The following is a 23,850-nucleotide window of genomic DNA, read 5'->3' as shown; positions in this document are numbered from 1 at the left end:
TATATAAAATCTCTAAAATAATAAATCTCTTAATTAAATTAGTTTTTAGCAAAAAAATATTTTTTGGTAAGTACAAGCTTTTATCGCTGACTGTACTTTTCTTACGACAGACAACTAATACTCATCGAGACAATTCTAAAAACACCTAACACAAGTTGCGTTGTTTCATCACAGAGTTCCTATGGCCACCTCCTGTCTCCATCATCAGATCAGCTCGATGGTACCATAATATTGCATTGCCATCCGATTTATACATGCACGCAAAATTTCAGCTCAGTCGGAAACCGGGAAGTGGATCAAATTTAACTTGCAAGATTTGATTACAGACTGACAGACAGACAACGGGACAGGTGAAAGTAAATAATAAATTAATAAAAGCTTGTAAAAATAAAGTACCTATTATACTACTTTTAATAGTTTTAAACCGCCAGCCGTCCGCAAAGGAACTGTTCTACGTTCCAAAAATACAGCCTAAAATCGGCAAAAGTTATTTTTCACCTCAGCAGCTCGAACAAGGGTACTTTGCTTCGTAAAAACAGTGAGCAAAATGCGATTTTGCTCACTGAGTGAGACAAAATGACATTCATCATTACTTATTTTTATTTTTTTGGTTCGTGACTTTATGACCTCTAGAGGGCGCCGTGTTCATTTTTTTGTGACGCCATATAGCCTATAACCAGCGGCATTAAAACGATTCGAATGACACATCGTTTGTTAAATTATAATAAGTACTTTAGAAGTTATGAGGGAACAGATGAACATACATACATACATACATACCCACATACATACCGGTCAAAATCATAACCCTCCTTTTTTGCGTTGCCGTAGTCGGGTAATAAGTGTAGTGTCGTCTGCAAACAATACTATATCATGGTGGGTCTTTTCAAGGAATGGCAAGTCATTTATGTAGATAAGGAACAGGAAAGGCCCAATATTGGCCCATGTGGTACACCCATAGAGACCTTTTGCCCCCGCGGTGATCGCTGTCCACACCCACATCGACCCTTTGTACTACAATATATACTATTTAAGTAGGACTTAAGTAAATTCAGTGTCTCCTCTAACTCCATAATACTTAATAATAGTGTAGTTTCCTGATTAATGTTATATGACAAACGCAGTCGAAGGCCTTAGACAAATCACAGACTAAAGCATCTTGTGACTCCTCCTAGGCATCGAAGATATGCTTAATTAGCTCAACATCAGCATCGGTTGTCGATCGACCCCGTGTAAAACCAAACTGCTTATTATGCATTAAATTATTGACGTTCAAATGTCGTACTTATTGAGAAAAAACTAATATTTTTCAAAAATCTTGCTGAATGTTGGTAGCACAGATATCTAGGGAATGCAATAACCGGTCAAACTTCATAACCGGTTTCGGTTACGGTTATGCCCGAAAAATAACCGAATATCGGTTATAATCGGTTACGGTTATTTTCGACGAAAAATTATAAATATACAATGAAGTAATTAAAAAACTACAAAAATCTTTATTTCAGTACCTACAGTATTAGTGATTTTAGGGAATGTGAGTAAAAGTCTTCGTTTTTTAATAAAACACACCAAATACAGTTATAGCAAAATATAAGCTTGGACGTGATACAATATTCGATAAAAATATTTCATAAATAAGGGAAGTAAATTTGGTATATGTTTCTTACTAAAGTCCACGAATGACAAAAATTATAGTCACAGAGGTCACAGCCAAAAAAGTCAGGATTTTGTAGTCATTACTCATTAGATGATAAAAACATACAATTTAGGTCACAAATAAATAACCGTAACCGGTTATTCGAGTTTCCAATATTCGGTTATGAAATTTATGAAATTTCGGTTACGGTTATAACCGATTTGCATTCCCTTACAGATATCTTGTTAGTGGGGTCAGAGCTGCTACCCGATTTAAATAAAGGAGTTATTTTACTATGTTTCATTAGATCCGGAAACTCGCCGCAATCAACACTGTTGTTAAATATAATTACCAAGTCAGGCGCTACAATTTTTACTAAGGATTCGACAGCATGGACAGACTCCTAAGAGGTACTTAGTTTTTTTGACATTAATTGATTTAGACGCCTTTATTAAATCTGAGGTACAAACATGTTCAAAATGAAGGTCTCCACAACACTCTGGCGCGTTATCTTTTAATAATGTAACCACAGATGAGGGTGATGAATTTAAATTAGTTGAGCTTTTGTGCTTGACCTTGCCAATCCACCTGAACCACAATCACCTAGCCAAACGCTTGCCAATCCGCCTCTATAGCCCGGCAGTTTACACAGCTGGACCCTGGTTTACAAAGCGGTTGGATCCTTATTTGATTAGATATGTAAATCGCATGTCTTGCACATTTTTCGACACGAAGTTGGATATTTGTGACTGGAGGCCGAAACACGTTATTAAAACTTGACACCACGCAACCCGACGCGACCCGTGTATTGAGTTGTATCAAATTTTATTATTTTCACACTATGAATAGGTATATACTAGTGATCCAAAAGACTCGAGCCCTGTTAGCTCTTTTTTTAGGACTCGCCTCATCTCTTGACGCCTAAAAGGCTAAAAGCCTATTTTACTAATTAAATAGAATGAGGCGAGCCCTAAAAAAAGAGCTAATAGGGCTTGAGTCTTTTGGATCACTAAAGGTACTCCACGTGACGTCGCGTCGGGTATTCAATTATTCATAGTGTGATTCTGGTCATACAAAATAAGTAATATAATTTGTCACGTTTTAATAATGTGCTTCGGCCTTTATACTTATACCAGTTTATACCTAAGTAGTAAATTAAATAGTAGATTGTTAATAACGAAGGGATGAACGCACAAAAAAATCTTCTTCTTCTTCAACCTAGCGTTTTCCCGGCCTAGCGCCAGGGTCCGCTTTCCTGCTCAGTCTTCTCCACTTTGCCCGTTCTTCGGCGCTTGTTCTCCGGTGAGATTGTTCTCTTGCATGTCCGCTGTCACGACGTCCAGCCAACGTTTCTTAGGCCTACCACGCTATGCGAAGGCCTTTTTTTTTAACGTTGGGGAAATGCGTTTACGGCTACGCATGCCACCTGGCCCGGGGGAACCAGGAGCGATGACGGACTAACCAGTAATAGGACTACGAAGATTGTTCTCTTGCATGTCCGCTGTCACGACGTCCAGCCAACGCTTCTCAGGCCTACCACGCTATGCGAAGGCCTTTTTTTTTTAACGTTGGGGAAATGCGTTTACGCATGCCACCTGGCCCGGGGGAACCAGGAGCGATGACGGACTAATAGGACTACCGTCTAAAACCACCAACGAATGCCAACTCCGCCTTGTAGAGGAGCGCCGCAGGATCACTATCAACATTCGACTGCGTAGCTATGCGAAGGCCTAAGGAAGGAAGTCAAGGAAGTGTCTAAGTTGGAGGTCATTTTTAAATGCAAATGCCCCATGCCCCTGCCCAATACTTCGTCAAATCCTACTTTGAAATCAGAACTTTATCAATCTTGGCGGTTAAGGTAGTCAGTAACCCTGCAGCATCAGAACTGATGAGTAGAAGGTCATTATGAAAAGTAAATGCTACTTACTACCTTACCTACCAACACTACTTTAAAATACCCATGCATAATAAAAAAAAAAAAAAAAATATACACAATCACCAACCGGTCAATTATGGTAGGCGGTTACCTTGCATCATCACGTCACGGGGACTTGATATAGATGCCAAATTTCATCGAAATCGGTTCAGTAGAAGTTCGGTTTAGTGGTCGAAAGAAGATTTGAAGCACACAAAGGTCATTGGGCGTTTTTGACCCGCTTTATGAATTTTCGCGTACAGAGGCCAAACTAGTTTTAAAATAGAGAATTTAATCTCACTTTTCTAAATATGTAATTTTTTTTTATGTATCACCCGGCAGAAAAAAGTTATTCAACAGTACGAGATAGTGTTATTAATGTTTTTACTTTCAGCATTCTGCAAAGTGTGGTTCATGCAGCATGATAAACGTTTTATAGCACAATGGCAAATGAAATGTTGTCAATTGCGGCTGTTGCCGGGGTGGTCTCCTCTGCAGTTTTTGCAGGTGGCCTTCTGGTTTAGAGGTCGCGTGCATTGGCTGGCCCAGTGTGGTTCGGCGCAGAGATCGCAGGCGAGCTATCTATGACATCCATGTGATGAGTGCCGGAAACCCTAGCAGCGGTGACATTGAGCGGGCCCCTTCTTTCCGCGCCATGCCTCCACCTTGACACTCCTCATGTGGAGAAGCTCCGGCATCCCGTAGATGCCCATGTGCAGCCCGGGCGGCCCCCTCTTGCGTCTCTCCGTTTGGCGTGTTTGGGGTGGCCCAGCTTCTCCAGGGGTTTCTTGATATCTTCAATCGGAGTGAAGGAGGGGAGACCCCTGCGGTACTCCGCCTCGGAGCTGGGCTCGAAGAGTATCCCAGCCCCCAGCCGTGTGGTGAAAGGTGATTCCCCCTTTGTTTCGCGCCTGCTGCCTTTTTAGACGAATTAACAATTGATTTTGATCAAGCAGAATAAAAATATTGTTTTTTTTTAGAACCGGATTTTATTTTTGTTCCTCTTGATATTAAACAATATAACAACACCAACGCAATATAACAGCAGCTATTCAAAGTATTTTTGAAATAATTCCAATAGTTCTGACTTAATTCATTGCAAAAATGCTATTAATGATAAGAAATGATTTTTATTTTTTTCTCAATTCTCCCATGGCTTGCAAGAATGCGACTCATACCACTGTGTAGCAGATACATTTACCTACATACCTAGCCCTATTTCGTTTGTGTACGCTGTGGGTCATATGTCCGAACAAAATGCCCAATGACCTTTATATAATAATATATATCGTCAGGTGACAAGCAAAAATCACTAAGTACCACCACAAGTTCATAGCCATAGTGAACCATATTAGTACTAAAAGAAGGTCGATTTAAGTTTACATTTTTTTACTAATTAGTGATTTTTGCTTGTCCCCTGACGATATGTATGTGCTTTAAATCTTGCAATCGATTTGTACAAGGTACATACTTGTAGATTTATACAAGCTAAATAAAACCGTTTAAAAACCCGTAGGGTCAGATCAAAAACTAAGTAATTAGTCCGACTTACGCTTGACTGCATATTTTTAATAGGTTTTCCTGTCATCTATTGGTAATGAACTATTTTGCATATTTTTTTCTAAATTTTAGACCTAGTAGTTTCGGAGATAAAGGGGGAGGGGGGAATGGTAATTTTATGGCTATTTTCTTAAATATCTTCTAAACTACATATTTAATTTAAAATTACAAAAAATATATTTGAGATTCTCAAAATTAGCTCTTTTTATTTGATATGTAACACGATATAGAAGTAAAGTAGTTTAAAAAACATTTTTTAATTTTCTCATTTACGCCCCCAAAGTAATTCCATTAAAATTTATTTGTTTACGTTAGATGTCCGTCTTTGGGTCACGAATTTACATATGTGTCCCAAATATCAACTTAATTGGTTCAGTACTTTTGGATAAAACGAGTTATCCTCTATAAGCCTCAGGGTTCCGTTTTTTCCTTTTGAGCTACGGAACCCTAAAAAACAGCACACATCTGAAATTAAAGTAACACTGGAATCGACTGGCTTAAATTATTTATACGAAGTAATCCTGATATCAGTGATATTACAAAGGAATCATCTGTGATCATTTTAACCCTACCCTAGCGATCGTATAGGTATAAAATGATCCTTCATTAAACTTTAAGAAAACATAACATATTAACTAATCAACTACCATGCAAAATATCAAAAATGAGTATGCAGTTGCTTAGATAAGTAAATGGACCATTCATACATACATACATACATACATATAATCACGCCTATTTCCCGGTGGGGTAGGACCATTCAAGTATTCATAAATATATAAATCTTGTATTTTTCTCGTTAACTTTGAACACAGTAAACTTTGTCTCATAAGGGGATCATTTTACACACATCTCCCCTATACACAAGAATTGCTCGTTCAAAGGTATAAGATATCGTGTGACGAAATACTGCTAAGTTATACAGTGTGTGTCTTTCATAACGACATTGGTTTTAAGTAACGATAGTTTAAAGTGCTGTTAACAGTTTTATCAAAATAATATAACGATTACCTTTTATTATTAAGAGTAATTAATTAAAAAAAAAATCTCGACCAGCAATGTAATGCAAACATTTATTTGACGTTTCAGAGAGGAAGAGCTAGTTTCGTTTCCATTTAAATTCGATCAAAACATTAAAGTAACTCGGAACTGTTGCCGACGTTAACTTATTTACTGAATTATCCACTAGAAAACACTGCAATTTAAAACATACGCGATTTTGACCACACTAGCACAACAAATTTACATCAACAAATCTTTCTGTGTCTTAGCCACCACATTTATGAATCGCATTATTCACTGAACTAGACTGATATCAAAAATCACTGCACATACATTTATTATCACTTTTTAGAAATTACATTACCTAGTTCAAACATGCTTATTTTTATTAGGAATGTCTGTGTTGATCAACAAACTGTTTTGTATGCATTATATATGCACTGAACAAGGATTCAGGACTTTATATTAAATAAAAGATTATTTAAGAAAATCAATAATTGTATTCCAAGACGCCATGTTCGCGAGTGGTCTCTTGCCACAGATAATCATCCTTATGACACATATGTCACATCCCCCCCTTATGCTAATTTTATTGACTGCTTATACATACATACTGCTAATTACAAAAGCTCTCGAGCCACTACAAGTTATTTTAACTTAAATCAAATTCGCCCAAGTAGGCAGGTTTCCTCACCAACCTTCCCGTCCTTGTAACTACTGGCAAATCTAATGGCTCTGGGTTAGGTGCAGGTACATTTGGCACCGGTGGAAGAGGAACATGTGCATGAGGCTCCAGTGTAGGTGGCACCGTTGCATCTTGTCTTCCCTGACTACCCCTCTCATGCACTGCCTGGCTCACATCTGATGAGTCCAGCATATACTGATTTGTAACAGTAAACTTATTTCTACTATGTCGAATATGTTTTTCATTGCGCCTAACTAAATTACCCCTATCATTTTTAACAATGAATGATCTAGGTCCACTGGCTTTATCCACTATTTTACCAGAATACCAACACTTACTTCTATTTACATCTTGAACAATTACATCTTCCCCTCTTTGAAATGGTTTTTTAACTTTTGAAGTTTTATTATAATTGTCCCTAGATTTTTCATTATTAATTAACATGTGATCTTTGACATTTACACATAATTTAGGTTTTAACACTTCTTTGGAACAGGGCAAATTTGTTCTTAATAATCTGCTCATTAACAACTCTGATGGGCTGTAATCCAAATTTGCTACTGGAGTGGTTCTATAATGTAACAGCGCTAAATCAAAATTAGAACCACTTTCATTACACTTTTTCATCAGATTTTTAACAATCCCCACAGCTTTCTCTGCTAGCCCATTTGATTGCGCATAATGTGGACTGGACTTGACTAATTCTATACCATGCTTCTTTGCAAATTGTATGAATTCAAAACTACCAAATGGCATATTGTCACTGACTATTTGCCTAGGGATTCCTAGAGTACTAAATATCTTAATTAACTCATCTATAATAGTAGTGGTCGATTTGTTTTTCAATTTTGCAACCTCAATCCATTTTGAAAAGTAATCTACAACCACTAAAAAGTCTTTACCCGCATAGTATCCAATGTCCATACCTACTTTACTAAAAGGAAGATCAGGAATCTCATGTGATATAATTGGCTGTTTGCAGTTTGACATCCTGTACTTTTCACATACTCTACATGCTAACACATAATCCTCTATATCTCTTGACATTCCTGGCCAGTACAGTACTTTCCTAGCTCTCTTTTTACACTTTACTACACCTGCATGCCCTGAGTGTATTATATCTAACATTTCCTTCCTTAATGCTTTAGGAACAAGGACCATATTTCCAAAGTATACAATATTATCTGTAACTATCAACTCATGTCTTAATTTGTACAACTTTTTTAATTCCACACCATAAATATTTCTATCATTTTTTGGCCATTCTGAACTATACCACATCTTTATTTGTTGCAAGTTACCATCTTTATTTGTTTCATTTTGCAATTCTTTTAATTTACTATCTGATATTTGTAAGTCTCTGTCTAGTCCATACACTTTTTCTGTTTCTACACTATGCACTAACTCTTTAAGTGTTGGCTCTACTTGCCCATTTGTTGAATTATAATGCCTAGACAAATAGTCAGCAACATACATTTGAGAACCAGGTATGTACTTTATGTCAAATTCATATTTTAAAAGTTTAAGAACCATTCTTTGCAGTCTGGCTGAAATTTTATTAATGTCTTTATTCATTATCGCCACTAAAGGCTTATGGTCTGTTTCAACAACTATTTTGCGTCCGTAGACAAATTGGTGATATTTTTCTATTGCAAGACAAACTGCAAAGAGTTCTTTTTCGATGGGAGCCCATCTTTGTTGACATTCTGTATAACATCTGGAATAAAAAGATATTGGTTTACCATTTTGAAGAAGACAAGCTCCCATGCCACTTTTTGAACTGTCAGTTTGTAGAGTCACCAAACCGTCTCTCTTTAAAATATCTAAGGTTGGGGCTTTACTAATTTTCATTTTTATTTCTTCAAAAGCTTGACTTTGTGCTGTACCCCAATCCCACAAAACATCTTTTTTTAATAGATCCCTAAGTTTTTCAGTTGTTTTGGAGTATTGTGGTATAAACTTACTTAAATAATTACACATACCTAAAAACTTTTGTAGTTCTTTAACATTTTTTGGTTCATTCAAGTCCACAATAGCTTTTACATGTTCAGGATCAGGTTTAATTCCTGATTTTGAGACTAACAACCCTACATATTTAACAAAATCACTTCTATACTGAACTTTGTTTGGATTAAATTTTACATTGAACTTCCTTGCCCTATCTATTACTTCACTGAGAATTTTATCATGGTCTGCTAAACTGTCCCCCGCGACAATTATGTCATCATAATACACATTTACCCCCTGTATATCACTAAATATGGCTGTATTTATTCTTTGCATTACCTCTGGAGCCGAAGAAATGCCAAATGGCATTCTCTTGAAAAAATACCTTCCGAAGGGAGTACCGAAGGTGCAGAGTTTTTGTTCATCTTCCAAACTCACTTGAAAAAACCCATCCTTCATGTCTAGTACTGTGAAGACACTTTTACCTGCAAGTGAATTATATATTTCTTCAGGTGAAGGAATTTGATAATTTTCTCGAAGAATGGCTTTATTCAACTCTTTGGGGTCTAAGCATAACCTAAGTGACTTATCTGGTTTTTCTACAATGACAAGATTATTGCACCATGCGGTAGGTCCTTCTACTTTTTCAATTATTCCTCTACTTTCATAATTATTTAAAGTCTCTTTAAGTCTTTCCTTTATAGTCTGTGGAACTCTTCTAATAGGCTTAACTACTGGCTCTGAATTCTCTTTCAGCTTTATTGAATATGTACCTATATTGCCTAACCCATTAAACACATCATCATTTAATTTTACAAATTTATTCTTTTCTTCTGAGACTACAGCATCTACTCTTTTTATTAAATTGAATTGGACACAATCAGGCAAGCCTAAGATTGGTTTAACGGGCATATCCACAACAGTAAATCTTACATTGCCCTTTTTTCCCCTAACAGTACAGGTTAAATTAACACATCCCACAGTTTTCATTTTTTCTTCGTTATAAACAACTAACACTGTGGGTTCCCCGAGTTTACATTTGTCTAATTTTAAGCTTTCAAACAGTTCCAGTGATAAAGTACTACAGTCAGCACCAGAATCCAGTTTAAATTTTATATCTACTCCTTCAACATTTATTACTTCATACCATTGTAACCTATCTGAGCTACTTACAGAGTCTACTACAAAGTCTTCCGAACTGCAGTCGCTGTCATTTGTAGATTCCCTGATGCCATCAACTTTGTTTTTTGTGGATCTTTGTTTTTGCTGCGGTTTCTCTTCTTTCTTCTTAAATCTACACATTTCTGCGTAGTGGTTATAAATGTTGCACACAGTACATCTTCTCCCATACGCAGGACATTTTCTTGGCTCATGTTTCTTACCACAATAACTGCAATTGTAATGAATCGGTTTCTTTACATCTTTGTTATAACGAGAACTTTCTCTTACCATATTTACTGACTGTACTTTTTCTTCCAGCTCTTTTACATTTTTCTTGCTGTATTCAGCAGCCTTGCATAATTCTAGTGCCGTATCCAAACTCAGTTCCTTCTCTCGTAACAATCTCTCCTTAATGCCCGTCTCACTCACACCTATCACTAACATATCTCTTACCATTCTATCTTCTTCTTTAAAGTTACATGTCTTGGCTGCATTCTTCAATCTTAAAACAAATCGTTCAACCGGTTCATCTGGCTCTTGTCGTAAATTATAAAATCTGTAGCTGTTCACGACGGTGTTAGTTTTGTTTTTAAAATGGTCATCAAACTTTTTAAGCAACTCAACCCATTTTAACGTAGCAGTGTCACTCATACCATTGTAAATCTCTAAAATATCTTCTCCCGCGCAGGTTAAGAAAATGGCTACCTTTTTTTCATCAGTCCCCTGTTCCAAATCCGTGGCCTGTATATATAAATTGAACATCTGCTTGTATTTTTTCCAAGCCTCCGCATCTTCAATTTTGTATCCTTTAGGAGGCTGCAACCCCAGGGTCATTACGGGCGTTTCCTCCATTTTGTCTGATCCACAAAGGTTTTATTTTCTTAACAAAGAATTCTATTTACCACTTAGGTTTTTTCTTCTTGTTATACTCAGTTTTCACCTGACACCATGTTTTGTATGCATTATATATGCATTGAACAAGGATTCAGGACTTTATATTAAATAAAAGATTATTTAAGAAAATCAATAATTGTATTCCAAGACGCCATGTTCGCGAGTGGTCTCTTGCCACAGATAATCATCCTTATGAGACATATGTCACACAAACTCGATGTTATCTTGACACTTCAATCCAATCAATGTGAAGTTGTCAATCGGTACTTAAACGAAACGATTATCTGATTCCGCCTTCTTAGTTAACACGGAGTTAACTACTTACATCAATCTTTTGACTGCACTGGCTGGTATGACAGGATGCAGGTAGGTTGACGTAAAATATTATTTAGGTGACTTTTTTCATGAAATTGTCATGTCATAATTTTCTTGCCAAAATGCCACGACCATCGCCTTATACCTCGCAAGAATTAGCGGATATGATTCTAATGTATGGCGAAGCTATGCAAGATGCTAGACTAGCGTTAACATTGTATCGGGAGCGATTTCCAAATCGTCGAATTCCGCAAAACCCCAGAGTCATAGTCGGTGCATTGCAGCGTGTCCGGGAAGTCATGCCCATTACTGGGAGAATCCAACCGTTGGCAAATGGACCCTGTCTTCATGTTCGTCAATAAATTATACTGGAATAAATAAAATAAAATTATAATTGCAAATGGACGGAGCTCCGGAGCTCGGAGGACGGCACATTCGTCAGTTCGCGTGCGTAATCATTTGAACTTAATGTTTGGAAACCACTGGCTCGGTAGATTTGGGCCTCGATGTTGGCCGGCCCGTTCACCGGACCTCACGATGTTAGATTAGATGATATTTGAAACCACAAATATCTGTTGAAGATCTTCGGAACAGAATAACTGATGCGTTTCAAAAACTTCAGCAGAACACTAATTTTGAAAGCGTACATCAGTCTCTCATACGCCGATGCAACACTTGCATCGAAATGCAAGGACGTCACATCGAACATCGTTATCTTCGAGGAGTGAAATCGCTGAGATTGATTTTATTTTTTTAATAAAAAAAACTTTTCAATCTTTTTTTTATTTTTAATCAAACTTTGACCAAGAAACACTTGCGAAGTTTCTTCTCAAGCAACTTTTGTGAGTGAGAAAGAGAGGAGAAACTTCGCAAAGTGTTTCGCGATAGCAGGGCGGATAAGTCCTTTTCTTACGATCAAGGTCACTTGTCATGATTTTTGACGGTCTTGTCAATCAAACGTGTCACCGACATGTACGATGTAGGTAATTGTAATAGGTGTCAGGATGTCACTAAGAGCGAAATTTCAATGAAATCACATGTCAATTGTTAAGTTTAATTTATTACTGATACATTGCGTGCCCAATTAATTTGTATGAATATTTTTATTTTTTGTTTTTTAACTAAATATGCTAATTTCAGTTCATTAGGACTTATACTTTCAGCCCTTAAAATTAGTGTCGTTATGAAAGACACACACTGTATAACATAATTTTTTCGTTAATTAACCCTTTAAATAATACCGGTAAAATAACGTTATTTTATAACGTTACGCCAAAATTTCTGTATTTAAAGGTCTGATGTACGTGTTTCAAACTCATTATTAGTTGAACTCTCGCCCTGTAAGCATGTATACTTATTATAATTTGTTAGTTTTCTTCTGTGTACACTTTATTTATTTAAGATGCACAGTTTGTGCAGAGGTAAGTTATAGGTTTTCTTAAATTACTTTATTGCAAATAATTATAAGATGAACATGTTTCAATTTATTTGTAGGTTTAGACTCATAACAATAGTATTCACGGGTAGAGATGCAACGGATAGTTGTTTGGCCGGATACCGGATACCGGATATTCTGCATGACCATCGGCCGGATATCCGGTATCCGGCCGCCGAATATTCGGCCGGCGGAACTATACCTACCTTTCGGTTTTACAGATGCGCATTGTGCAAGGTTGTGTTGTTGTTGAAGTTTGAATGTACGTTCGCGCGGACACATTTCTAGGTTCGAAACGACGAGTGCGTGCAAGTCAGTGGCATGTTTAAATTGTTTTAAAATAATAAACAAGTACGTTTATGACCGTGAATGTTTCTTAAATCCAATTTGTTTACTCCTAAATCAAGAAATGTTACTATCCGGTATCCGGCCGGATATTAAAATATTGGCCAGATAGGCCGGATACCGGATAGTAAACGAATATCCGGTGCATCTCTATTCACGGGTATCCCCATCTGTTTCCGCCAATTGTTAATTTACCACATTTTTTCTCTGGCTGAGAACAACTGAGGTAAAGTGGTCAGGTTTACTTAAATTTATATTTTTATGACTTAATTTATTTGTCAGTGTAAGTGTTTACAATTAATAAGCATTCCTTTGTAAAATCGATTTTCATACTCCGGATCTACCGGGTGATTTAATTTGTTGCATTTAGTTGATCATTGAAGTGAAACCAAGAAAAATTCACTTTTCTTTTATCGCTTGTGGTGAAAAAATAATTACGGGGGCCAGTGTGACAAATTTTCTAAAAATTTGTTTCTAGAGTCTGTGCGGAAATGGAAGAGTCGTGAAATGTGTGGGATCCAATATATTCTACGACTCTTCTCTTTCCGCGCAGACTCTACATAATAATATAGATTCTGACACATGCTGTTTAAATCTTTACAAATAAAGAAAAAAAAGAAAAAGAAAGAAAAGTTCAATTATCTCGAAAACCACAAAACTTTTACTAAACCTACATTACTTAAGTCAATTTTCTGGAGCAGCCTAATAAGGTTAGAAGGTTTCTCGGTGGATAGAAGGTTGTCCATTAATTACCGGACACCCTGTAGATAAACTTTCAATTCCCCTAAATTTTTCCCTATTTTTTGCATCGATAAAAATCTTCAAATATTTTTATTTAATTCTTAAGTATTTCACTGAATCTCCAGTTGACATACTTAATACCTATAAATACTAACTTTTAACCCATTTCTTACGTATAAATAGTTACAGTCTTTAAATTATCTTATACCTTTAAACGACCAATTCTTGTATTCTGGGACACCGAGCTTTGCTCGGAAAACATAAAAACTCAAAAATGCGCGTTTTCCCAGAGGCAGGACCTAGCTAGATCGATTTATCGCCCCCGGAGAACCCCCATATAGCAAAATTTCATTGAAATCGTTAGAGCCGTTTCCGAGATCCCCGAAATATATATAAAAATAAACAGGAATTACTCGTTTAAAGGTATTAGTAAAGGTAGTAGGATTGATAAATCTGTAGGCCTGGCAGTGGCCAGTGCAGTCTCTCTCAGACTTTTCTTGGTCTAACTCTATTAATCATTTCAAATCTTTTTGTGGTCATATCTGGAAATATTTTTTCATCTTTTACCCAGTGTTAACTAAAGTAATTAAGTGCTCGGTATTCCAACGCTTGCCAAAATCCTTTTCTATAGCCCGGCAGTTTACACAGCTGAACGCTGGTTTACAGAGCGGTTAGGTTCTTATTTGATTACGTGTAAATCGCATGTCTCGCACGTGTTTCGACACTAAAACAAATTTAGTTTCCTAAAATAAAATAAACAACACACTCAGTTTTTAAATTTAGTTTTTAATTTTAGTTTTTAAGTGTCGGGTCGCGCCCCACCTCGTGGGGCGGTCGTTCGCGCGTCTTGTTGGGGACGGCTGAGTGTCTGGTTTCGGCCAGCTTTATCACTACCGGCCGTTATCCAACCCCGCGACGCCTAGCCTGGTGATACCGCTTGAGCGGGGCCAGGTTTCGGGGCCGCAGAGAAGGCAACCGGCAGCTTAGGCTGGCGACTATGCCGTGCCTGGAGGCCGCGCGAAACACGGTATTTCACTTGACGCCACGCAATCCGACGCGACGCTTGTGTTACGTTGCGTCAAATTTTATAATGACCAATACGGTTACCATCAGTTTGTCACTGACATAAACGCCGTCGAGAACGTAATTTACTTTCTATACATCTCGCTCGCACTCGCATATTAGTGCAAACGGGATGTATAGAAAGTAAATTACGTTCTCGACGGCGTTTATGTCAGTGACAAACTGATGGTAACCGTACAAGAGTCACACTATGAATACTCCACGTGACGTCGCGTCGGGCTGCCCAAAAAAAGAGTGTATAGTTTTCAGCGTTCATGTTTGTATGTATATTCAGTTTCTTTATTCCAACATAATTCATAGTGTGATTCTGGTCATACAAAATAAGTATACTGTAATACAATTTGATTCGACTCAACAGGTCAACACACGTCGCGTTACGTTTGAATAATGTGTTTCGGCCTTTATAGGTCCTACTTATATACTTACACCTAAGTGGTAAATTAAATAGTATAGATTGTTAACGAAGGGACGAAGGGCACAAAAAAATGTAATCCTAATCATAGGTATTAATTTACAGAATGAGCTGATAGTGGCAGTGAAGCAAGGGCAGCTACAGGGGGCTACAGACACTCTGTATGATGGATCGACATACTACAGTTTCAGGGGCATCCCGTATGCCCAGCCACCAGTGGGGCAGCTGAGGTTCAGGGTATGCATTCTTTATACAACGTAGTGTCTATACTATATGGGTGTGATTCGGGTCAAGTTATGTTCTAATGTATGGGAAAGACCTTTGTCTTACATACCTATTTAATTCCGGTTTGAAACTAAAGTACCTAGTACGATATCTTTGGGTATGGTTTACACGCATTAGCGTCCCCTTTCCTGCCCCTGACGTAACATCCTAGACCTTAAATAAATCGTAGGGACACACGACATGATTTATGTCGACCTAACATTATTGAGTTGCTGTAGAACTGAACTGTATTTAGTTTCGTTATTTCCCCAGGCTCCCCTGCCGCCTCAATCCTGGGAAGGCATACGCCAAGCGACCGAATATGGTTCCATCTGCGCCCAAACAGACACCATCTTCCAAGGCAGCGAAGACTGCTTGTTCCTCAACGTCTTCACTAAATCTCTCAACGGTAGCACACCTGTCATGGTCTACATCCACGGAGGATCCTACATAACTGGATCTGGAAACGATGTCCTGTACGGACCAAAGTTTCTCGTTCAACAGGATGTTGTCCTGGTCACTTTGAACTACAGACTTGAAGTGCTTGGATTCTTAAGTGTGGAAACTCCTGAGGTTCCTGGCAATGCGGGTATGAAGGACCAAGTCGCTGCGTTGAAGTGGATAAAGGAGAATATTGCAAAGTTTGGAGGAGATCCCGATAATATTACAATTTTTGGGGAGAGTGCCGGGGCTTGCTCTGTATCTCATCATATTTTGTCGCCGATGACTATAGGACTATTTCATAAAGTTATCGCGCAAAGTGGTACTAGTGTCCAAGATGGAGCGATAGGCGAAGGCAGCAAGAGCAGGGCATTCAGAGTTGGAAAATATTTAGGAAGAGACACGAATAATACCACTGAGCTGCTTGAGTTTTTAAGATCTCTACCAGCAGCGAACCTAACTAACTTGACAATTGCTACGAGTACGGACGATGAGTTGTATAGAGGACTCCCTTCGCGATTTGTGCCAGTTGTCGAAAAGAAATTTGATAATGTCGAAGCGTTTCTAAGCGAATATCCGTTGGATACACTACAGTCGGAAACAATTCGTAAAGTTCCCTTGATAAGTATTAGGATATAACTCCGCTGAAGCCATTTTGGTGATTCAAGATAGATTAGCAAAGTTAGACATTTACAATAACATCTCCTACGAGGGATCTCCTACGACGTGCCTAGTGAAATCGCTGAGAAACTAACCCAAGAGAAAATGAATGATATGAGTATAAGGATTAGAACATTCTATATTGGTGACAGAGAGTACACACAAGATGATTATGAGGTGATTGTCACGATGTTATCTGACTTGTATTTACTGTATAACACGCACAGATTTACCTACTTGTATTCTAAACAGAACAGTCCCATTTATATGTACAGGTTCAGTTTCGACACTGACCTTAATTTTGCAAAGAAATTATTACTTAGTAATTCGGATTTGGATTTGAAAGGAGCCTGCCATGGAGACGACGTATTTTATATGTTTTCTAGTAATTATACCAAAGATGCTTACGAATCGCAAGAAACATTGAAGGATTACGTATCGAATGTGACTACATTATGGACGAATTTTGCTAAAACCAGGTTAGTGTTCTCTCATCTAAGATTATAAATTATAAAACTACTTCTTTTACCAAAAAATGCCCCACCGTTGATTATATAGTTACTCATCATAGTTTATTTTGAAACTAAAATTTATTTTTGCTATTATAAATTCGATAGGCGCTTAGTGTGTAGTGTAGGTAAGTAAATAAAAACTGTTTTTTGGAAAATATTAGAAATCGTAAAAAAATCACTGTTTCTTTTCTTATGTTCGTAACCACGCAATTGCTCAACTGGATGACAAATTTCAACTCGGTCATTTGGAAGTGGGTTAGGTTTTCGATTTTAAGTCAGTAGGCGGTCATCAGTGAGAAAAATCCAGATTTTTAGGTGTTTGTATAACCGATTGATCTATATTCATGAAATTTGGGGGTTTCTAGTTAGCCATAAGAGTACCAAAACCAAAACCAAAACCAAATTAAAATAAAATAAACCAAAACCAAAATAAACTAAATTTCTTGTGTTTATGATTAATATATTTTGAGTTTCGTTGAGGTCAAAAGTGGCTTCAAGTTGAACATATATTCCTGGCCAGGCTTTAATTATGTATTGCCATTGGAATTATCAATACTAAACCTATTTGGGTAAAACTGAGATGAGATATAGGTTTTAATTTGCCATTTTCAAAAGAAAATTTGTAAAAAAATTCTCAAGAATTCGTTACAAACTAGAATTAAGTACTTTTATTAAGGTGATGGGGTAAAAGAAACAGTATGAAGATTCTTTTAACCACGCATATACCCTAATTTGTAGGTATAGATGGTCAAGCAAATCTTGTCAGTAGAAAAAGGCGCGAAATTCAAATTTTCTATGAGGCGCTATCTCTTCGCACCTACATTTTTCAAATTTGCCGCCTTTTTCTACTGACAAGATCTGCTTGACCAAGTATATTTCTTTTTGTAATTAATATGTAAGTAGGACCGTGTACCTACTAATTGTATTTATCCATCCACTCTATTATTTTTTTCAGCAACCCAACTCCAGACAACTGGAAAGGAACAAGATGGCCGCTATACACGGCTCAGAACCAGGAATACCTGGACATCAACGTACAGCCGACGGCGGGAAGCTTCGCTGAGAAGCAGCGCGTGGAGTTCTGGGACACACTATACTGCGAGACTGGCTTGCCTTGCATAAAAAATAACTAAGTACCTACTTAATATTAAAATATGTCGTTGTTCTATGGTGTTGCCAACAATTTTTTCCGTGGCAATGTGTAATGGCAGAGGCCAATGTCCATTATTGGGTCCATAATCATAATGGTTACTTATCATCGGTCGTCACCTTTTATATAATGCTGGCTGTACACACTCGTCGAGAGACCCCGAGACGAGACAGGCCGAGAACGAGTGTGTACATGCTGCTCCCTTCTCGTCTCGCTCTTCCTCGTCTCGTTTCGCGCTTCTCCGATTGGATCGGAGCGGTGCCGAGACTGTCGGCGAGAGGCTCTCGCCGAGTGAATAGAGCCGATATAATAAATGAATGTCAATTTTTTACATAGGTACCTATTTAGTGTGTGTCTAGGTTGTATGTATTTAGGTTTCGATAATAAATCCTTCCATTTGTAATTGATAATAAAACACCATTTGAAAACACAAATAATTTATTTTCTATATACAGGTTATTAAATACTTAAGTACCTTTAAATATCATAGAAAAAATGTAATAATTTGTGACTTAGATACAATATATTATTTATGATTTACTATCACACTTATCTTAAGTTTCATGACACAAGTTTGTACATGATAGAGCTTATATATAAAATCTCTTAAATAATATTTACATTTTGTAAAAGAACCTGTCCGAATGGATAAAATACCATAACAAACAATAAGTATTTAAGTATTATACTACTATTAATACGCCAACCGTCCGGTAAGGTACTACGTTCCAAAAATAACAGGCCAAAATCGGCACAAGTTATTTTTCAGACTTATTTATAGTGATGTATTCTTATATATGAATGTAATAAAACGGGGGTCATTATGTTTTTTTAGTAATATAGGTATATCTCTGTTAACTCTGTTCGTAAATATCTGTTTTGTATCAGAAAAGAGAGTTTAAGGAGTGAGATATCAAAGAAATCTTTCACAACGCGTGACAATGACAATAAAATTCATATGGGCGAACTAACGTTTCTGATGGCAAGTATAGTAAGGACGCTTAGCGCGACGAATTTCGTACATTGGACACGCCATTTCCTATCTCTATTGCACGCACATAATTACATTGCTGTCCCGCTAGTACAGCGGCATTGATCATTGGATCAGCATTATGCCACAGAATAAATAATAGTACTGCCGTACAGAAAGGAAACTTCCTACAAAACCGAAGTTTGACAGCGGTCGACAGTTCAGGGTCGAATCATGCTATCCCTTTCTAATATATGGCACTATCCCTTTCGGCTATTTATGGTTGTCAAAATTCAAGTGATTATCTTATCTGTGGTCGTGCACGCAAAAGGAAGTCAAGTGGTGCCAACCCTAATAATTGCTCGGACCAATGCTGAGCCGAGCCGAGCCGAGTTTGGCCGAAGTCAGGAGTTTCGCACCCCTGATTATGCGCGTGCTATGGAGATAAGAAATGACGGGTAAATGTACGAAATTCTTCGACTTAGCGTCCTTACTTTAACTATAGACACGGCATTGAAATCTCACCTTCATTTTTATACCACAGACAACTCACAAAGGGCCAGACAGTTTAGGTTCTGTAGAGCGGTTCAGCGTAGAGCAACGTCGGCGGCGCGGAGATGTTACTGGTGGCCGGCGGGTCGCGAGACAGGAGCAGGGCTGACCGGGCCCGTTGTTTGGCTGCAACAAAATAAGTGTCATAAATACAGGGTGTTTGGTACATCGTTTGCCAAATTAAAACGGCAGAAAGGTTTAGTCATTTGTTATCTTCTCAGGCCTATAAAAAAAATTGGCCGTGGTTTTTTTTACTACTACGCAAGTAAAAATTTGAAATTTACGATAAACTGGCATAGAAGTAAAAAAAAATGTGCGCCAAATTAAAAATTTCTAGGCCTGGCAAGATAGTAAATGACTCAACCTATCTGCTTTAATTTGGCTAATGATGTACCAAACAGCCTGTATATACGCTCTCGCTATTTCGAGAGGATGATGAACAAAGCAAAGGGGTTAAGCACGTGTAAATACATCATGTATGATTCACTTCATTAGATACCGGAGTATGAGTAACCCTGGAGACACCGTCTATGTTACTAATATAGTCGTGGACTTCAACGGCTTGTACATTAATATATCGTACCTTCTTAATCAAAGATACACTTTTGATGCGGACCGTTTGATTTGAAACAGTGCCAAAGAGCAGCATATGACTAAAGCAGCAATTAAGGCGGCTATAGGCAGCACCCCAGCTAAGGCCAACAACGCATGTTGCGTCGCCGTGTGCGAGGCTCTGCGCCGGTGTGTGCGTCGCTCTAGATACACCACAGCTAGTAATGTTCAAATCATACTTGTTAGAGAGAGATACAGATATAGAGCTGACTCACCGTTAGAGTGCATACAGCATAACACCAAAGCCGCTATCAAAGCAGCGATAGGCAGCACCCCAGCTAGCGCCAATAAAGCATGTTGCGCTGGTGTGAGCGTCGCTCTAGATACACCACAGCTAGTAATGTTCAATTCTAGTTAGAGAGAGATACAGATATAGAGCTGACTCACCGTTAGAATGCATACAGCATAACACCAAAGCCGCTACCAAAGCAGCTATAGGCAGCACCCCAGCTAGCGCCAACAACGCATGTTGCGCCGGTGTGTGCGTCGCTCTAGATACACCACAGCTAGTAATGTTCAATTCTAGTTAGAAAGAGATACAGATATAGAGCTGACTCACCGTTAGAATGCATACAGCATAACACCAAAGCCGCTATCAAAGCAGCGATAGGCAGCACCCCAGCTAACGCCAACAAAGCATGTTGCGCCGGTGTGTGTGTCGCTCTAGATACACCACAGCTAGTAATGTTCAATTCTAGTTAGAGAGAGATACAGATATAGAGCTGACTCACCGTTAGAGTGCATACAGCATAACACCAAAGCCGCTATCAAAGCAGCTATCAAAGCAGCGATAGGCAGCACCCCAGCTAGCGCCAACAACGCATGTTGCGCCGGAGTGTGCGTCGCTCTAGATACACCACAGCTAGTAATGTTCAAGTCATACTTGTTAGAGAGAGATACAGATATAGAGCTGACTCACCGTTAGAGTGCATACAGCATAACACCAAAGCCGCTATCAAAGCAGCGATAGGCAGCACCCCAGCTAGCGCCAACAACGCATGTTGCGCCGGTGTGTGCGTCGCTCTAGATACACCACAGCCAGTACCTAATGTTCAAGTCAAACTTGTTAGAGAGAGATACAGATATAGAGCTGACTCACCGTTAGAGTGCATACAGCATAACACCAAAGCCGCTATCAAAGCAGCGATAGGCAGCACCCCAGCTAGCGCCAACAACGCATGTTGCGCCGGTGTGTGCGTCGCTCTAGATACACCACAGCCAGTACCTAATGTTCAAGTCAAACTTGTTAGAGAGAGATACAGATATAGAGCTGACTCACCGTTAGAGTGCATACAGCATAACACCAAAGCCGCTATCAAAGCAGCGATAGGCAGCACCCCAGCTAGCGCCAACAACGCATGTTGTGCCGGTGTGTGCGTCGCTCTAGATACACCACAGCTGGTGATGTTGTGGACGTCATAAGTTTGTAAGATCTGTTGGAATTCGGTGCCCAGGGAGCGGATGACGGCTTTCATCGCTTTCGGGGTTAGGGCTTCGCCGGTGTCGGTCTTTCGGAATTGGAAGCAAGGTCTGAAAAAATAAAAAGATTTATTAATCATAAGTTAATAGACTAAATATCACCGATAGACGTGGCCTTACCAAAAAGAAAGGCACCCATTCGTAGTACTGTAGCCCGAAAGATTGAACAAAAAAAAGAACCTTCATTGTGTAAACGCTCTTGGGAAGTCAGGTTTTCATTGGACCGGTAATATGTAACTTTTAAGACGGAGGCCTTTCTAAATTCAGCAGACTTATAACTAGAAAAGCAGGACTGCAGGGGAAGAATGTCATGGACGAGAAATGTAAAAGTATGGCTGGAAGCTAGCATCATCATCATCTCAGCCATAAGACGCCCACTGCTGAACATAGGCCTCCCCCTTGGATCTCCATCTTTGCCGGAGATTCTTAGCACCCCTGACCCCGCTAATGCCCTGACCGCTACCATAGCCAGAGCACCGGGGGTCGCCAGAACCTCGGGGCCGTGGTTTATTTGTGCTCTGCATGATGGGGGGTGAATACCATAATCGCCACGCTTGGTCATAAAATTCATTCGCATGACTTTAGATAGAGCCGGATATAAGGTCGTCGACCTGCGGGATGGAGAGGGCACATGAAGAAGAAGATAACTAATAGATTACCCCGGAGTATCGTGAAAGGCAGCAGCCTCGTGTAGTTGCAAGCGTAGGCCTCTGGGGGCCACGGCGGCGGCCACGCGCGCCCGCAGCGCCGGCACGAGGCGCGCGCCCACCACCAGGCGGAGGAGGTCGCGCTCGCGGACCACCACCACCTGAAAACAGAGTTGACTTCATTAAAATGAATATTTAATTTACACTATGTTTCATTTATTTTTCCAATTTAACTTTAACGCCATCTATGAGATGCAGCATGCTTTTTTCAGTATTTAGTAATACGTTTTACAAATCAGTGTCCTGTTAGTTCATTTAAGTCGCTACTTCTTGCGTGGCGCTGTTGTATCGTCATTGTATCTAGGTGCGGGACGGGTGGCGTGAGGGGAGGCTCGATTGTAGATTTCATTTGGGTACGGGAACGGCCTTAACTTTAGAACATGGTAAACTTGAACAAACTGCGCCTTAAACTTAAATTGTAGAATAATCAGTTCTGTATCCGTTAGAACAATCAAAAACCATGCAAATATAAGTAATAACACAAAAATATAATTCTACATAGAATTAGTCCTTGATAGAATTCAGTCAGTAAATCAAAACATTGAAAAACAAAAAGTACCTTTAATACCCTTTTATACATATTTTTAAATCAATCCTAGACCCTTTGTATATTAAAGGACCAATTTTGGAATTATAGTTCAGTATGATTTAATCAATACCTGCTTGTTTAATTCCTCGTACGATTGAGCCTTACATGGCGACCCCGCCATGTTTGTGCTCGAAAACTCTCAAAGTAATGTCTATCACTGTCTATCACGTACCTCCACTGAGGGCTGTTAACACCGCTGCCTACTGGGCATCCATCGTATAAAAAATGGAACCTCGACACGAAAAGAAGAAGAAGAAGAAGACGTACCTCCACTAAGATGTCACTATATCTTTCAGGATCTCCAGAATTATTAGCTCGCACGGTTAATCTGAAAAATACGGTCTTATAACAATTATCAAATAAAGGAAACACAAAATTGTAATGATAATTACAACATCATAGAAAATAGTTGCTGAGCAAATTAATAAAATTAGCTGCAGTCTTTACCAGATTATCATTATTGACCAAGTAATTAATTGAAGGGATGTTTACAAAAACAACATAACTGCTTAGAGCGGTTGACACTTTTTTAAGAACATTGTTAATCGTTTCAGGTGTCAACCAGTGTTGTCAGTTATGTTGTTTTTGTAAACATCCCTTCAATTTATCTTTACAAATCGAGACAGGAAAGACGCTAGAGAAAAAAGATACAGACACAATTTTGCAGAGAACTGTTTAACCATTTGACCGCCAAGAACACCTAAAGTTGTTAGTGTCGTTAACTCGTTACTAGTCGTGCCCACAGCGCCAAGGACAACTAGGTGTTATAACGAGCGCTGTCAA

At 38.7% G+C, this 23,850-nt stretch overlaps 2 protein-coding genes and 1 pseudogene across 2 annotated transcripts in view; 1 reads left to right on the top strand and 2 right to left on the bottom strand.

Moving 5' to 3' along the window:
• Positions 1-8,599: 8,599 nt before the first annotated feature.
• LOC134665724 (uncharacterized) lies at positions 8,600-10,824 on the bottom strand. Its single transcript, XM_063522696.1, has 2 exons — positions 9,919-10,824; positions 8,600-9,230 (listed from the first exon to the last, which is right to left on the bottom strand). The coding sequence occupies exons 1-2, from the start codon at positions 10,756-10,758 to the stop codon at positions 9,207-9,209; spliced, it is 864 nt and encodes a 287-aa protein (XP_063378766.1). The 5' UTR covers positions 10,759-10,824; the 3' UTR covers positions 8,600-9,206.
• Positions 10,825-15,245: 4,421 nt separating this feature from the next.
• LOC134665683 (carboxylesterase 4A-like) lies at positions 15,246-18,198 on the top strand (annotated as a pseudogene).
• A 380-nt stretch (positions 18,199-18,578) lies between these two features.
• LOC134665732 (cadherin-23) overlaps positions 18,579-23,850 on the bottom strand; it is a 35,216-nt gene continuing 29,944 nt past the window's right edge. The window contains exons 23-26 of the mRNA XM_063522706.1: positions 23,335-23,395; positions 22,431-22,579; positions 21,572-21,822; positions 18,579-19,806 (exon numbers count right to left, since the gene is read on the bottom strand). Coding sequence (XP_063378776.1) covers positions 19,697-19,806; positions 21,572-21,822; positions 22,431-22,579; positions 23,335-23,395 — 571 coding nt within the window. The 3' untranslated portion in view covers positions 18,579-19,696. The remainder of the gene's footprint in view (positions 19,807-21,571; positions 21,823-22,430; positions 22,580-23,334; positions 23,396-23,850) is intronic.

This window comes from Cydia fagiglandana, chromosome 7 (genome assembly GCF_963556715.1).
Source record: "Cydia fagiglandana chromosome 7, ilCydFagi1.1, whole genome shotgun sequence".
Taxonomy (NCBI): Eukaryota; Metazoa; Arthropoda; class Insecta; order Lepidoptera; family Tortricidae; genus Cydia; species Cydia fagiglandana.
The sequence above is the reverse complement of the archived record's forward strand: the minus strand, read 5'-3'. Positions and strand labels throughout refer to the sequence as shown.